An 18,573-nucleotide genomic window follows, 5' to 3' on the forward strand; every position below is an offset into this window, starting at 1 on the left:
TGACAAATCCTAATTACATTCAATAGAGATATATGAAAAACAAGACATTCAATTTAAATGCAAACCATCGCAAATGTGAATATCTCCTTCATGTGGCTCCATTGTCCTTCTTTCTCCTTCAAATAGCTTTGTGGTGGATCTCACCTACTAATGCATGAGCATGATGTGAAAGCAAGTAGACAAGATGATAGTGAAAGAATACTCGAAGCGTGATTGATTCGACTAGGGATCAGGGATCTTGATTGAAGAAATTCATCCAATTTATAGACAAATCGGAGAAAAGAAAAGATTAGCATGAATTATATTCAAATGGAAATTGCAAATCAAGAATGACAAACATGACAAATTATGAAAAATTTGCACTTTCTATGCAAGATTGATTGATTGATAATTTTGACAAAATTATGACAAATTTCTATGTCAAAATTGATTGATCGTCGATTATGACAAATTATGACAAATTGAAATGTCATTCCCATGAAATTAGGAGAAATATAGGAGAAAATTGAAATTAGATGAATTAGAAATTAGGAAATTAGAAATGAGGAAATTAGGAAATTAGGAATTAAGTTAATTAATTAACAAATTTTCATTTATTAATTAATTCACAAAAAGGGAGGAATTAGTTAGCCAATTAAATAAACATTTAATTGTGACAAGAAGACTTAGGATAAATAAATAAATAATTTATCCTAGAGAGAAAATGACAAACAAGGTTAAATGAATAAATCATGAAACCCTAGAAAATGCAAGGACGTCAATTAGGTCTTGACAAAAGATAATTGATATCGATTCGATTTGATCATGATTGTGACTGATAAAGGACCAATGCTGATAAATGATTTGATTGAGAAATGCGCCAATTGACGAGGAACAATGACTAATTGATCCAAATTGACATGATTGAGAAGACGACGATGATCGGTGACAAATCAATCGCAAAATTACAAGATTGACAAGTTGATAAGGATCGACCAAAATCATGACTGAAAATAGTTATCGACAAGACCTAATTCAAAAGCGAGAAAAATGAGGAATGCAGAAGAAGGACTCGATGCCCGCAAATGATAAAGACCAAGTGCGTAACATGGAAGAAATGTTAATGTGACGCAAAAACCCTAAAATAAGGCAATGCACAAATGTTAAAGTATGACTCCGCAAGCATTGACCATTTTTAGACGTCTACATATATATATGTATATATATGTACATATGTGTATATATGTATGTATATGTACATATGTGTATATATGTATATATATGTACATATGTGTCTATATATATATATATACACATATATGTGTGTGTCTATATATATATGTATGCATGTATGTATGTGTACATGTATGTACATACATGTACATACATGTACATATACATATATGTATATATGTGTGTGTATATATATGCATACACATATATGTATATTTATACGCACATGCACATATACACATACACATATATATACATACACATATATATACATATACATATACATATACATATATATATGTATGCATATATATACAAATGTATGCATATATATGTGTATATGTATACATATACACATATATATGCATACATATGTATACATATGTATGCATATGTATACATACATATCCATATACATATACACATACATATGTATACATATATATATACACATATATATACATATGCATACATACACGCACACACATACACACACACACATATATACATATATGTGTGTGTGTGTGTGTGTGTGTGCATGCATACATATACATATACATATACATATACATATACATATACATATACATATACATATACATATACATATACATATACATACACATATACACATATATACATATACATACATACATACATACATACATATATGTGTGTGTGTGTGTGTGTGTGTGTGCACATATAGATATGTATGTATACATTAAACGTGTGTGTGTGTGTGTGTGTGTGTGTGTGTATACATGTTCTTTGATTAATATATAGATATGATCACATGAAAATTTAACCTCTCATAATGATTCTCATTTCATAACTATCTTGGCTCAACTCAACCAACTAGGATGTGAGTGTGTGATAGCTCAATTAGGCACATATTAAATATCATCGAACCAAGTTCTTCTCCTAAGTGATACTCTTCCTCCCTTTCAGAGGCTTGGTCATTTCATGCATCCAACTTAACACATTACAAAAGTAGTTAGTCGTTATCAATACACACATGCATCATAGATTTTGCACATTCAAACATTATATTTTCCAATCAAGATAAATATAAACATGCATTAAAGCATTTTAACTAAACAAAGTAATGATAAATAGGTAATATCACAATGGGGTATAACATTGGACAACAAGATGGCACTTTGATTATCACAATGAAGTACTGAAGGTCCTGTCTAATTTTTCTTGAGTAGTGAGAGAATAGCTCGTACCCAAGTTATTTCTTTAGTTGCTTCCCTTGCTAAAGTATATTCGGCCTCTATAGTAGATAGAGCAATAATAGATTGTTTCTTACTACACCATGAAATGGGACCTGAACCAAGAGAGACAACATAACCTGTAGTTGATTTGCGGTCATCTGCACATCTTGCCCAATCTGAATTTGAATACCCAACAAGTTGTAGATCTCCATGAGAAGAATAATAAACACCCATTTTCAAAGTCCCTTGCACATATCTCAATATTCTCTTTGTTGCAACCCAATGTGGACTCTTAGGAGAACTCAAAAACCTTGAAACCATACTTACTGCAAAAGAAATAATTGGTTGAATGTGAACCAAGTACACCAAACTTCCAACCAAGTGTCAGTATAAGGTAGGATCAACATTCTCACCTTCATATTCTTGGTCAACATTAATACTGGAGCAATTGGGGTAGACTCACTCTTACAATCTTTCATCCTAAAATTTCTCTACAAAGCTAGAGCATAGTTAGTTTGAGAGATTTAAATACCATCATCTTTCTGCCATACTTGGATGATAAGAAAGTAGTGTAGAAAACCAAGACCCGTCATCTCAAATGTATCTTGCAATTTTAACTTTATGCCACTGATTTGGTTTATGTTATATCCCACAATGACGAGATCATCAACATAAAGTACAATAATTATGATGTCACCGTCATAAAATTCCTTCACATACAAACTGGGATCACGAGGACTATTATCGAAACCTTAAGTTTGGAAATATTTATCAATTTTAGCATACCAAGCCCTTGGAGCTTGTTTTTAAACCATATAGTGGCTTCCTTATTTTGCAACATGTGCTCTTTTCCTAGACTTTCAAATCCTTGGGGTCGAGTCATATAGATTTTTTCATCAATTTCACCATTCAAAAATGCATTCTTGACATCCATTTGGTGAAGAGACCACTTGAAATGAGTTGCCAATGCTATAATAGTCCTAACAGTACTAATCTTTACTACTGGGGCAAAAGAATTTGTTTAGCCAATTCCCTCATTCTGTGAATACCTTTTAGCCACTAGTATTTCCTTATGTTTTTCAATGCTCCCATTTGACTTAAACTTAGTTTTATGTACCTACTTATTGTTGACCACATTTTTGTCTTTGGGCAAGTCCACCAATTCCCAAGTTTTATTTTTTTATCAAAGAGTTATACTCATTTTGCATAGCTTGTTTCCATTCTTGTTTTCCTTTAGCCTCATCATATGTTTGAGGATCATTGGTATTCATTATGGTTGTCATTAGAGCATAATTAATTTGATGGGTCTTTTGATAAATCTCTTGAAGACTCTTGGTCTTTCGAGGAGGACTAGATTCTTTAACTATACCAGAGGTTTCCTTAGAGATTTCACTAGTTTCAAAATCATTGGAAGATTCATTAATATCTATGGTCACTTGTGGAATAGGAGAGAATTTAATCATATCCTCAAAACCTTCATTAAACTTGACATCCCTACTTATTAACACATCCTCCACACTAGGATAAAACAACATATATCCTTTCTTTTCATCATAACCCACAAAAATGCACTTAACGGTCTTTTTATCAAATTTATTTTCTCTAATCTTGTTTGGCACATGAGCAAATGCTTCACATCTGAATACTCTGAAATACTAAACATTTGGTTTCTCTCCACTCCATGCTTCTTTGAGAGTGATATCCCACAAACAAGTTGTGGGAGATTTATTTAAAATACGAGAAGTAGTTTTAACAACCTTAGCCAAATAAACAAAGGAAGATTCTTGGATTGTAGCATGCAATGTGCCATTTCTACTAACGTCCTATTCTTCCCTTCAACAATACCATTTTGTTAGGGGGTATATCTATTAGCCATTTCTCTCTTGATCCCATGACTCACAAAAAGATTTGAACTAGTTGTTGACATATTCTCCACCATTATCAATTCTTGTTCACTTGATTTTATTCTCACTTTGATTTTCCACAAATGCTTTAAACATTTCAAATTTTCTAAATTCTTCATCTTTTTGCTTAAGGAAGTAGACCCAAACTTTTGAAAAATCACAAATGAATGTTAAGATGTACCTAGCTTCACCCTTCGATGTTGGATTCACAGGGCCACATAGCTCGCTATGGATAAGTTCAAGAGATTTATTTGCCCTCCATGTAGATCTTTCAAATATATCTCTATGTTGTGTTACCAATCATGCATTCTTCACACACATTTGTATTTACCTTTATCCAAGGTAATCCATCAACCATTTCAACTTTGAAAGAATAGCCAAGATTTGATAGTTTAAATGACCAAATCTTTGATGCCATAACTCACTTGTGGAGGATCCCGTAATAATATAAGCTTTCTTAACAATAATTGCTAAAAAATTGTATATACCATCACTCTCAACTCCTATTGCCACTATTTTGTATCCATCATTAATATTATTGATTAAACACTTATTTGAATAGAACTCCACTTTATAACCATGTTTAGTAATTTGGCTCACTAAGAGAAGATTTTTGGTTAACTTAGGTACAAGATTCACATTCGTTAGTGTCCATTTTTACCATTATTTCCTTTCATTGAAATTTAACCTATTCCTTTAACTACATGTGAGCTATCATCATCAAGAAATATCCTTGTAGGTCTTTTGTAAATATTCTAAAGTGTTAAAGAAGTTTTTATTGTAGGTCATATGTTGGCTAGCTCCCGAATCAATATAAAGCGTGTCACTTGAATGTCCTTGAGTAGCTAAAAAAGCTATCATTTTATTATGATCACCCTCTTCTTGAGCAAAATTTGATTGCCTTCTTTGATTAAATTTTCTTTGTCCCCCTACATATGATTTCTTAAGACATTGATCACGTTTATGCCCTTCTTGTCCACAATTATAACATATGATAGCATTATCTCCTTTATAATTATTTTTGTAATTTTTTCATTCATTTTGTTTCTGGTCTAAATAATTATTCATCATGGATATTATTACACCTTGCTTAAGTTTACTTAGGAAATGCATTTCATAGTAGTTTGGGTATGATACACTTGGGTGTTTGTGCCATATTGGGATAGTGTGTGTAGGAGAATTTCCACCTTTTATGGTGTGATCTTGTTACTACTTTATCATATCCACTTATTATGGAGTGATAATCCCACCTTCGGTGGGTGATCCACCTCATGTGGAATATTTTATTATTTCTCCTACCTACCATACCTATTTCCTACCTACCCTTGTTTCTTATTGAGCCACATGTCATGTTTGTGTGCTCACATATCCATATAGCCTTGCCTATATATACAGGCTTATATTCATTGTATGAATAACTATTGATCATTTATCTATTGATGATCCAGTTGACCATGTTTTGCATCTTGATAGATACAGTTTATTCCTATCATCTGTTTTGTTCTCTCTTATTTGTGCTTTCCATTGCCTCTAGATCTTGGCGAAATCTCACAGTTTCTTGTGAAAATAATCTCTCTATTGATGATCCCTTGATTGATTCCAATGTCTTTGATTATTTCTTTATTGGTTCCCTTGATTTGGTCTTTGATTTTGATATGATTTAGCTTGAGTGTAATTCTTATATTTTATTTTGACCATAAATACTTGAGAACTCTTGCTAAAATCACCCATGAACTTTTTAAGCCCACCTTCTTCTTTAACAAAGCACCATACACTTCTTTTAGTTTGATATTCTCAATTTTTTTAGTTAGTTCCAATGTATAGATGAAATTACTGTACTCATTTAGAAGACTTTCAATTAAAAAAAACATTATTTTAGAATCTTCATACTCAACCTTCATCATTGCAAGTTGATTTCTTAAGTTTTTCAATTTCCCAATATGATCATTCATGCTATCACCTACCTTCAATTTCAAAAAAGTTAATTGTCTTTTATTATCTATCACTTTTAACTTACCAGTTCTTTCATACATTGTTTGCAAAGTTTCCCATATTTTCTTTGTTATTTTCAAACTTTGAACATGTGGTCTAATCCCTCGACTAATTTTTCATAAATTGTAGCTCGTGCATTTATATCTATTTTATCCCATTTTTCATGTTTGCTTGCATTTGTAGGTCTATCTTCTATTACTACCTCCCATAAACCTTTCTTTTGCAAAATCAATTTCATATCAGATTTCCAATTGACATAGCTAGAACCATATGATTTTTCACTAACCACAATATTAGAAGTTTTAGAGGTAGCCATAATAAGAACACAATAAAAATCATCCAAACACACAAACATTGAGACTTGAAAAAGAAGCCTCTATCACCACACACAATAAAATTATATATTATTATGCCTTGATGTTGGTCTCCTTATGAACCAAACAAACAAAGACTTAAAAAAAAAGTATGGCTTACAAATATAAATTGAGTTCCTTCAAACACTTCACTTTAACAAGAAATGATATTTCACTTTCCACTTTCTTCATGACCTAAACACCACTTACACTTTTTATATGAATCGTGACTCTTCAATACCTTTGAATACCATATGACCGAACAAGTAAGACTCACATTAATTTGCAACTAAAAAAAAACTCACATTTCTGGCATAGTCACAAATATTTTAGAAATCACTAGATCCATGTAGCAATTTCCACATCAATACTTACCCTTTTCATTGAATGCTTCAATTGGACAAGCCTTCTTTTGTCTTGCAATCTTCTTTGACCATAAAGAATGGCAACAACTCTTCAACGCACCCTCCAGCAGCAAACACAAACTCCAAGCAGGGATCTCACCTCTCACAAATGCTATAACCAGACTAGCGATTCCCTTCTCTAATAGTTGGCTTCAACCTATCTTTATAGTTCTAAGATCCTTCTTTGATTTCATTGGATTGCAATTTCATTGGTTGTAACTTGCCTTATTTCATTCAATCCTTTTCATAGTTACTCAAAGTCAATGATTTATACAAGCACTCTTTGGCAGGGACAACTTAATTACACTTAAATTGGTGATGATGGCTAATATCAGGCAACAACTACTTCCTTGCAATTATAAATACAATTAATGACTTCAATATCTCACTCATAGCTACATCTAGCAAAATAACCTATCCAAGAGACATTACAAAAGCCCTCCTAGTTCTGATACCTTGAAAACATACTCTCAAAGAAACAAAGTAGAACTCCAAACTTGAGTGCTAGAATACCAGGCTGAGATCTTCTATTTATAACCAAATGGATAATAAATACAAAAGACATTGTAACACATAATTGGTTGGATCATTAGTAGAAGACAAGCAAGAAAAGAGAAATGGATGACATTAGGGCATTAGACGATTGCAAGTGGCATTGAATGGCTACACGTGAAATATATGAAAGTCTGGAAACTTCCCTTGGTCTGTGTTGACCACATGTAATTAACTTATTCTAATAGAAAATAATATGGAAGAAAGTGACAAGATGGGAGTCAATTTGGTTGTTGACATAAAATGCCACTTGGCTATATAAAATGAAGATCATTGCGATAAAAGTAGAGCATATTGATGTAGAGTTGATTGATTTGAAGGTTGAAAAGAAGGATATTCTAGCTCGAACCTTGGAAAATACCACTAAACTCATACCAAGTGCCAGTAACTTGGAATGCCAATATCTAGGTACTAAGCCACACCACTTGCCATTTGAATTGAAAGGAGCCAAAGCAAAGGAAGCTAAACCATTTGCTACATGAATGGAAAGCTTGTCAACAACTAAGTTGCCATCACAATAAACATGATTAGCCATAGTGGTAGGGATTCTTTCAAGAACCACGAGAATTTCATCTAGGAGGACTTGTAGACACCAACTAAGATTAGTTTGATATCTAACAACATCAATAACCACAAGGGAATCACCTTTGATTTCTAAATGGGTAGCATGTCGTGCCTCAATCCATGGAGGAGAGCCTAAAACTCAACCTCATTGTTGGTGCCCATAATCAATGGAAGAGAAGAGGTAAAAAGAATATTGTCTTGCTAGTTGCATAAAATGTAGCTTGCTCTTGATGAGCTAGGATTACTTTGGGAGGCAACATCAAAGTCGAGCTTCACCCAACCTGGTGTGGATGTTGCCATATTGCAAAGGCTTGAGAAATTTGAGAATCAACTCCACCAACTCCATTAACGGGGGATAAGTGTCTAAATATTTTATTTAATGCTAAGTGCTTTTTAAACTTTGACATTTATCTTCATAATAATTCACATGTAATTTAAAGTGGGAGCAAATGCAATGCTGAAAATTATATAATTTGTGAATTTTTGTCCTTTGTTTTGGGTTCATTTTCAAAAGGTTGTCCCAAGTGTGATGACTAGTATATAAGTGACACATTTCAATATAAAAGTTGAAAAAAACCAAAGCCTAACTTAATTCCATTTTCACACATCCCAAGGACTAGTCCTCATTGTTAGTTATCCATTTATTATTTTTTGAGGCAAATCTTTGAGTGCAAAATTTAGCTACTTTAGTTTAGTTCAATATTGAAATAACCCATAAACATTCAAATCGAAATTTAAATTTTAGCTTATGGTCTCTTTTTCTAACTAGCCATCGTGAGCTAAAATAAGCATAGAATTCATTAACTTGTATGCCAGAGTGTTGTATTGAAGAACAAAACCCAATTCATTTTTTACATGTTTAGAAATCAAGAGAAATTCAAGATAGATCTATAACATCATAAAGATTCAAAATTACATTGACATCTTAAGCATTTCCCAAATGACACTTGTTTTAATGACAAAGTCCATGTAAGCATCTAAATGGTGCTAAGTTCAATTTTTTTTTCATACAAAAATAAAATAAAATAATTTCTCACCCTTTTTACCCAACAACTAGCTAGAATAATCCTAACTTAAAAAGCTCCTTATTTGCTTCTATATATAAAATTTATTTTTACATTCAAAATATTGATTTATGTTCATAAATTGATTTCATTCATTTCTACATATGTTAATTCAACTCTCACCAAATTTTACAAATAAAAAAATTAAAATTTCACACTTTTATTTCCAACACATCCAAACATAAACAAAATAATAAATTACAATTCAAAACTTATAATATAATAAATTACAATTATCTATTAACCTAAAAAATAAACTAAATAGGCCTACTACACTCCTTTAATTTTCAGGTTTCAAAATTCTATTATTTCGTCTCTCACAATTCTAAACTAAAATTTTCCCATAATTTGTATTAAATTTACCTCAATCGACGTGTAAAATATGATTTAAACGTGGATTACCTTTGTGAGCCAGGTTACGTCGTTAATCCTTTTCGATATCCATCTGGTAGACAGATTAAAAAATAAACCAAAATAAAGGCAAAACTATCATCATAGACGGGAGGGATGCACTTAAATACACACATCTTCTGTATACACCCGGACCTTCCCTATGGTTCCAGCAATGGCAGTTCGCTTAAGGATTAGTCATTCTGCATTGTATTCTTCGTCGGTTCCTCCAGCTGGGCTTTTAACGCTTCATTTTAAAACCACAAATAACTGCCATGGAAACTGCTTGGGCTTTAATAATGGAAAATTAATTTTTGGTGCTGCATTACAGAGCCTTATGGTGGTAAGGTGCGCTTCTACTTTGGCCCAGCCAGGAAAAAATTCTCATGCGGTTTCTGAAATACCCAATGAATATGGGCGCTTATCTTCTCCAACAGACCAACATTGGAATCCCATAACAGCGACCCGAGATAAAGATGGTCGATTCAGGAGCCCTCGAGCTGCAAGGGAACTTGCATTGTGAGAATATTTACTAATTGTCCTTGGGGTTTCTTTTAATTTCCAAAAACCATATAATTAAAAGTTAATTATAATAACTTGTCTTATTCTTGAATGTTTTCAATGGCGAGTTTCACTTCTCTGGTCCAGTGGTATCTCTTGGGTAATAAGTTGCTGTCCAGGACTTTTCGGATATGCTGATAACTCGCAACACCTAGAGTTCGATGCCCATTTTTTCCAATTTCAATACTTACATGGATTCTCCTATCTCCAGTTGGGTCTAGTATTTTATTTATTACTAAGATTTTCTGTATATCAGTTAGGTTACATTTTCCGGCCAGGTTGATGACTCCCTAATGAGCTATAACTATGGCGCACTAAGGGATAACCCCAGCCATTCATTTACCAAGCTAAAAGAATGCCTTCCTTCACTTAGGATTGGATGCGATATTTTATTACTTTTCAATACTCGTATCTGTTTTCCCCTCTCTTAAAGTTGGATTTGGTATTTGATCCAATTTCAACAATTAATTTGTCTTCCCCAACTTAGGATTCAATGTGGTATTTTATTCAATTTCAGCAGATAACACACCTCCTCTTACGGTTTGATGTAGTATTTTATTTAATTTCAGTTCTTCAGTTTTCTTCAGCGTGATATTTAATCCAGTTTTAACATTTTAATATGTTTTACACTCAGCCTTGTACCTTGGGATATTCTGCACTTATAGTTGGATGTGGTATATGACACGTTGATTTGTACCTTAGAGCTCTGCTGCGAAAGTTTGGATGACTGGTCACTTATGAGCATACTACTTGATTTCTAATTACTTGAGTGCCAGAGTGCTGTAATTATTGTTATTTTTATATGGCAGATTGATACTCTATGAAGCTTGCGTGGAAGGCTCAGGCCCGCTGAGACTATTGGAGAGGCGAATGAATATGAGAAACGGTATGAGTTTTTGCCATTTTATAAAGGGACGCTAATAGTTTTTGTTATCTTCATAAATGCATTTTGAGGGTATGGGCTATTTTATTGTGGAAAGGGTTTCTTGCCAATGGAACACAAAACAGTAGGCATTAAATGGAAACCTAGAACATTAGAGATTAAATGGAAATTTTGGGCAGCAGGCATTAAGTGGAAAATTTGAACAGCATGCATTAGGATTGATCTATCTTCATTTATTGGTATATATGATAATTTATTATGTTTTAATCTGTATTACATTAGCAGCAGACTTTAATATTGTGTTAGCTAGCTGAGTCTGAAATTGTGTGCAGTCATAGAGGCGGGCTTTTCAAACCATCAGTTTGTAGAGAAACGCCTCCTTTTTGTTTAAGTTGTAAGCAGTGAAACAACACTGTAAGCAAAGGCATATTCTCTATTTCCGAGTCTTTCTCTTTTGCTATTATCATTAGTGTATTTGTTATTAACACAGCCAAAGGGAGAGAGTGACAGAGACGGGGATGCCATTTATAATGAGTATGAATTTGTATAGGATCAAAGATGCACTTTATTACATTTCAATATGCTTGCTAGGACTTGCTTAAAGGCATAGTGCTGGGGTCCTTGTTGTGATCCCGAGTTTCTGTGTGGTTATGGTTAGAAGCATTTTGAAATAGGACCCTTCTCTCAAGAGTCTCCATGGCCGACATGACTTTTGTTGACATTATTTAGGTGGGGTGGACTGTAGCTGGAGTTGAATTGTGGTGGGTGATATCAAACTCTGCCAAACTCATAAATGAAATGCAGCTCTCTGGACATCTATATATTATGTTTTCAACCTATATAACGATGTACTAATACATCTGTTTATACATGCATATCGATTATGTACATATTATTACCTATTATACATCCATGTTACTATATTTTCTGCAGTTCCAAGACATATCTGCAAAGCTCCTTTGAGAAAAAAAGTCACCAGTCAGACAAGCAAGCCTGAGTGAGCTTCTCATATCCAATTACCCAAAGACAGGCTGGATTATAATAACCATGCTGATAGTGACTGAGTAGGGTTTGCACACACATATTGATTATGCATATGGGTTGTACATCCTAGATACTAGGATTTTTGCTGTTCCAAAACTGGCAAAACATATGTACCTGCAAAGCTGCTTTGAGAAATAAAGGTACTTGTCAGACAAGAAAGCCTCAGTGAGCTTTTTATATGAAACTAAGTTATTAACTAAAGACAGACTAAGTTTTAATAGTCTTGGCCTTTAATGTCTGAGCATAGTTGTAATATACTGGACAATTGCTACATCCAAGTTTAGGAACCAGCTTTTTGGCCCTGGGCTATTCAGCAGTCAGCAGTACTGTTTGATTCTGTGCATCTTTGGTGAAATAATGAAATTAGAACTGTCAGGGTTGACCAATCACATGGATTAATATTCCTAATTACTCTAGTAAGATAATTGCATGTAGAGTTGAACTTGAATCAGTTTTATTATATCTTATGACAGGTGCATGTCTTTTGTTTCTCTCTTTGATTCTTCTTTATCTCTGAATATTCTCAGATTTTGTCTTATAAGAGTTTTGGAAATCACAATGACAGGTGATTTCCCCAGCAATATAATTGCTTACTTCGATAAATGAGCTGTCATCTTCTAGAATATTGCTTCAAATTCATTCACAATTTTAGTTGTTAGAAATGCTATATTTATTCACAATTCTAGTTAGTAGATATACTATGTGTTCTTTTCTATTATAAATTTAAAATATTATATGTCAAAAAATGCCCCACAGCCTCAAATAAAACTATACAGCACAATCCACAATTACAACTAACAGTACTGCTACAGGGGCTGGTTTATTAACTAACAAGAAAACCCAAAAGACATTGAACAACAAAAAACATAAACCATAGTCGAAAATCTCCCACAGGAAGAGGCATAACTCTTGACTATTTGCACTGCTTCCCTCATTAACATTCTTCAGTTGCATGATTCAAAGGGTATGTGCATGTAACTGACCACTTCTTTGAACTATTTTTGTTCTTTAGATATCATGAGAACATCTCAATTTGATTCTTCATCCATGTGGATTGGAGGAAGGAGAGGGAGGATATTTATGCTCCTTCGTTGACAAGAGGAAACCAAGGAGGAAGAGGGACTAGAGTGTTGGATTACAGATCACTTAACACAATCAATATCAACATATATTAGATATTAGCTGTTGAACTTATATATTACAACATTCATTCTCGCAAATCATAGCAAAATTGTTTTGTTAGTCCTTGTCAGCACCTGAAAATCATTTAATTCAGGTGGTCACATCAGGTGGCTCAGCCTTTGCAATGTTATACCCAAGATAAAAAGGAGGTAAAACATTTTGAAGAGTTTTCTTAAATACTAAATAGGTCAAGTCATAAGTCAAGTGCCATTTGAGAGTGGTTGACCGACATAAAATTTGCACCATGATAGTTCTAGGGTGATAGATCAATCCAATGATCTGAATGGATTGTAGTTTATTGAACTTGTAGACCCAATCAGCAAAATATGAACAGAAAAATAAATTCAGATACATGGACAGTTGCAACACAAAGACACGAAGGAACAGAGTAGGAAAAGTAGACAGGACTGTAGTCCAGTTACATTATGGTCCTAAAGTACGACATAGGTGTGTCGTCATCCAAGACTATGTAAAATAGGAGATGTATAAACATGGACATCACACTTTGTCTTATCTATTTTTGATGCTTTCCTAGAGCAGAGGAATGTGCTATTTTTGTCCTTTCCATCAAGCACAGATGAGAAGTCACACAAGAGATGACAAATGATGCACTATCACTTCTATTTCTAGAAGAGAGGTGAAAGATTGCATGTGTCTTTATTTCTTAAGGTTTTGGAAATCTCTATATATGGAATGTGAGCTTGGGCTTAAGCAAGCCAGAGAGGACAATCATGCGTTATGCCTTCCCAAGTAAGGGAGAACATTTGTATGTTTATCATCCATTTTATGAGTAACATGCATAAGTAGAATAACAGTTGTCTCTACTAGCTAGGTTTTTCATGCCGCTTTGGGTTTATCTGCCTCAAATTTTGTGTTTTGTTGTAGCACTTTATTTTTCTAAGTAGCACAGCATAATTATCATTCATTAAAGACTGTCATTTAACTATTCATTAAGTAGCACAATACAAATTCTTGGTTTTGTATTTTCTTTAAGCATAAGTTTGTTGTGGCTTGTGTAGGATTATGGTATACATAGGGTTTGTGTGTATAACCATATTTGCAATCAATGCAATCAATATCAAGGTGTCTAGGTTGCAAAGAATCAACAATGACAAAATCCATGAAAAAGAAGCTTGAAGATCTCCAAGAAAGCCATGAATTAGCTATGGAGGGGAAATACAACTCTTTGGGAGATATCCGCCATTTTAAAAGAGGCTTGAAGAAGAGGAAGAGGAGTCTACAAAGAAGAGTGGAACAGCCCCTTCTCAAAAAAGAAGAAAAAGAAAAAACAATGGAAAAGGTATGCAAGAGTATCCAAGAACCAATTTTAATTAATAATTTGGAAACTAATAATTCCATTTGTGAATTTGAAGAGTGTGTGAAGGATGTAGGTTCAAAAATTCTTGCAAGGTTGAGATATGATGGAAGAGAACTTGTTAAAAATGTCCAAGGCCATCATAGTGAAGAAAAGCCGCCATTTGAGGGATCTTTACTATGCATAAACCAAGGGCAGCTCATGGGTGGTAGAGATTAATCTAATATTGTGTTTGTTGATCCTCAAGATGATTGTAGGATGTTTCCAAAGAAAGAGCATTAATCTAAGGAAATGGAGGGAAGCAAAACTTCGCTCAAAGAAGTAAAGAAAAAATGGGGAGATTTCACTATGCCTACTTCATCACTAACCAAGCCTAAAGAAGTCATGGAGCATGTGGTTAAGATATTATCTTTTGTTCAAATCGCAAAAGAAATGGACTTGGAGCACAAGATTGCAAATTACAATTTCCATGCATACTTTGTGGGAGAAATAACCATTGCAGTTTTATATGCAAAATAAACACCACCACTAAGTAGCATATTTCTTATAGTGTGGATGGAAAAAGAAAGAGCTACTCACCTAAGTCTAGGCAAGATAAAGACAAAAGCACACTCAAGGAAGGCAATGAGAAATCTGATTTGAGCATGTGTAAAGCCTACAATTATTGTTCCCACTGCAAATTAGAGGACATTGGGATAACAAGTGTTGCAGGCTCCATCCTTAACTTCACCCAAATCATGTCCAAAGCAAGAAAGATGAGTCATTTGGACAAGACGATCATATTAAAGCACCAAGTAATATAAAAGGAGCAGCCTTTTTTGTGAGTCTACACCACCAAAGTATGGCAAGGGATTGTCTTATGTTGTGTAATGTCTCAAACTGAAAATTTTCTGCTTTTTGCAATTTTATAATGGACAATGTATGCAACTTTAACACCTTTTGATTACCAAGATCATGATGTGAGCAAGGTGAGAGCATATGGTGAAAGGGGTTAGATTGTTCATTACAGAAAAAATCTTGTTGGTGGCAAGTTGCACAACTCAATATCACAATTGATACAGAAATTCGGAAATAATAAAATAATTTCTAATGGAAAGCCTTCAAAATTAATTACAAATCTTGAATCTAGTAGAGAATTGCATAGATTAACGTTAGAAATGTTGAAATGGATAGCTAGTTTGGATTATATTTTAAACTTGCCTTGTGGCAATTAAAATATTAATCATATTGTAATAAGGTTAAGCAATTACATGTCTAAATAGGGCTGGGCCCAAAATGAAACGTGGTATAACTTGCAATTTATGTAGGCCCCAAATTGGGCGCTAAAAGGGCAAAACTAAAATATGTAAAATAGCGGCAATTTTGTTAAAGCTGACTTGGAAAACTTGAACATGAATCTTGTATATAATCAAGATTCATTTCACACTTCAAACACAATGTATCATCTTCATCAAGTGCCGTTAGCCTTATGTGAATCTAGTCAGCGAACTTGGAAGGAAAGAAAGCGATCTAAGTCTTCATACTGCTGCAAGTCTATCCGATCGTTGAGCAAATCCATTGGACAGCTTGCTGGGCAAGGTGGTGTCCTATACTTCAGCGATCTCCTTCTCCAAGTGGTGTCGATATTCTGCTTTCTCTAAAGATATACTACAGCTGCATATACTTGGTTTAATCTGCCCTAGATTGGCACTACAATCAGATAAGTAATCTGATACATACTGTTCATGTAATCTGCTTATAAATAAAGGAACTGATCTGAATCTTTGATGCTGTGTTTTTCCTCCAAGAGGGAGGTTTTCCCAGGGTATTTGTGTCTTGTGTTGTGTGCTTTATTGTTATTTCTGCTTATTCTCAGTCTGATTATAATCTAATTAATTAGATTAACATCTGATTGCCTAAATTCAACAAGAAATAACAACAGCAAACATAAAAGTGATTTTTAATGTTGTGGTGGCATAGCCATCCAGACTTACAATCTTTAAATTCACTTCTAAATTTATAATATTTTTTGTGGTAAATTATACAGAAAATAACAATGCATACAAGAGCACAAATATTTTATTATTTCTGGTCAGTAAATACAAAATCAGAAATAATTATAATTGTAAGTTGAAGATATCCATCTGTTGCAATAATATTAGAAAAGGTCTTGAAATAAATAATAATTGAAATTATTGTATAGACCCCAAATGAGTCCTCCCTTACCATAATATTCTCCCCAAAGGGCAGTAGCTGCAATGCATGAATCGTAGCCTATTTTCAAGGGGTCACAGCCTTCAAAAAATCAATTTACAGCTTTTCAATATCCCAACTTTATTTAAAATTTAAATGGAATGCAGCTTCCCTTCAACAGAAAAATCATATTCCCTTTGTTCACTTTAATTGCTACCTCACACATAGTGACGGTGTGGTTGAGGTAGTATAAGTAGTATGGTTGCCTCAGTAAAAATCCATATTAAAAGTTACAAACAGTAATTAATATGGGGCGATTGGGATAAGGAACAACTAGCCAATGCAAACTAATTAATATTAATAATTTCAACACTGAGATCTCACTCTACCATAAATACTTAAAAATCATTAGCATAATAACATCTCACAGATCAAAGTGTGAAACTCCACATGAAACTGAAATTTATATTGAAAATCTCCTAATCAGCAACATAACTTTGGAAGAACTTTGTATCTATTGAACACAATGATGATTTTTGGATGAAATTATTAAAAATAAATAGGAGGGTTTTTTCCAAGGGCAAGAAAGATGAACAGTATTCAATCTCAAGAAAAATGAATTTGCAATATGAAAATGGTAGCCCATTCAACTCCTTATTTAGGCTTTTTGAGGAAAAATATTTATCATTTTCTTTTTCTTTTACTCTCCAAACTTTAATTTTCAAATTTGTGCCCATTCCTAGCATCACTTTTGGTCACTCTTTTAAAAAAACTTTTTTTTTTTTGATAGGTAAGCTGACATTAAGTGGGTCATCCCCATAATTATATTAACTTTCTTTGAAAATTACAGAGTTGTATCGAGTGAGGAACACAAAATATCTAAATCAAACCCCATAGGCAAAAGCCCTCCGGGGCAACATGCAGTAGGCTTGAAGATGGGGTCATTAATTGATTGATAGCTATAATTTTAAGATTGTAAGAGCTATAACAAAATGTTGTTGAATAGCAGAGAGAACCATTAAAAAACAAAGCAAAAGTCAAGCCTAGCAAGAAACATAGACAAAACCTCCTCTTGAGCAAGGATGTTCTCCAAGGCAAAGGCCCACTCCTTGGAATTTGGGCTAGCAATGTTGGTAATTGTCTTGAGGAACTCCACACCCTTTCGTGCCAGGGAATGCCTCTTAGAAACATTGCCACCAAGAACCTCCACTAGGAAAGGGGCCCAACGCCTACCCATAGAAGAAGCCACAACTTGCCAGCGACTCACATTGTTGGGGTAGTCATGGCCAACAAGTGCATAGTCCATAATCGAATTGAGGCCCACATGCCATCTAGGGTATTTAGATTGAGAACCATTCATTTGATATTGAATTTCTCTAACCCCAAGTCCAAGAGAATTGCTATGAATTGGGAAGAGATCGATGTATTAAGTTATTGACCCTTTATTTAGGAATATACAACACAAAAACATGATCAAGCGCCATGCAAATGGATTTCAAGACAATCGGTGACCTCGAATGAAAGATTTTGCTAAGATGCAAGTTTGTTAGAGGCCCCATGAATGTCATTTGCCTTACATTTGTGCACAAAGCGAGAGCACACTCCATGATAGAAGAGAAGCCAAAAATGCGCACCATAGCTAAAATAAGTGCATTTAAAGAAAAGGGCTAGGAGATTTCATATGCAAAAATCATAATTTCAACACCTCGCGAGTTGCAAACCAAAGTACTAGCCATGTCGTTTGAAATTATTAATCTTGGCTCA

General features: G+C 33.8%; 1 protein-coding gene across 3 annotated transcripts in view; it reads left to right on the forward strand.

Annotated features, from left to right (window-relative positions):
- The first annotated feature begins 9,732 nt into the window (after positions 1-9,732).
- The window catches only part of LOC131072618 (uncharacterized), a 98,960-nt gene continuing 90,119 nt past the window's right edge, over positions 9,733-18,573 (forward strand). For 2 of the 3 annotated variants that reach the window (XM_058008841.2, XM_058008842.2), the window contains exons 1-2: positions 9,733-10,171; positions 11,023-11,099. In XM_058008841.2, the coding sequence (XP_057864824.2) occupies positions 9,816-10,171; positions 11,023-11,099 (433 nt within the window). In that variant the 5' untranslated portion in view covers positions 9,733-9,815. The remainder of the gene's footprint in view (positions 10,172-11,022; positions 11,100-18,573) is intronic. The other variant, XM_058008840.2, reaches the window with a different exon arrangement.

This window comes from Cryptomeria japonica, chromosome 10 (assembly GCF_030272615.1).
Source record: "Cryptomeria japonica chromosome 10, Sugi_1.0, whole genome shotgun sequence".
Lineage (NCBI taxonomy): Eukaryota > Viridiplantae > Streptophyta > Pinopsida > Cupressales > Cupressaceae > Cryptomeria > Cryptomeria japonica.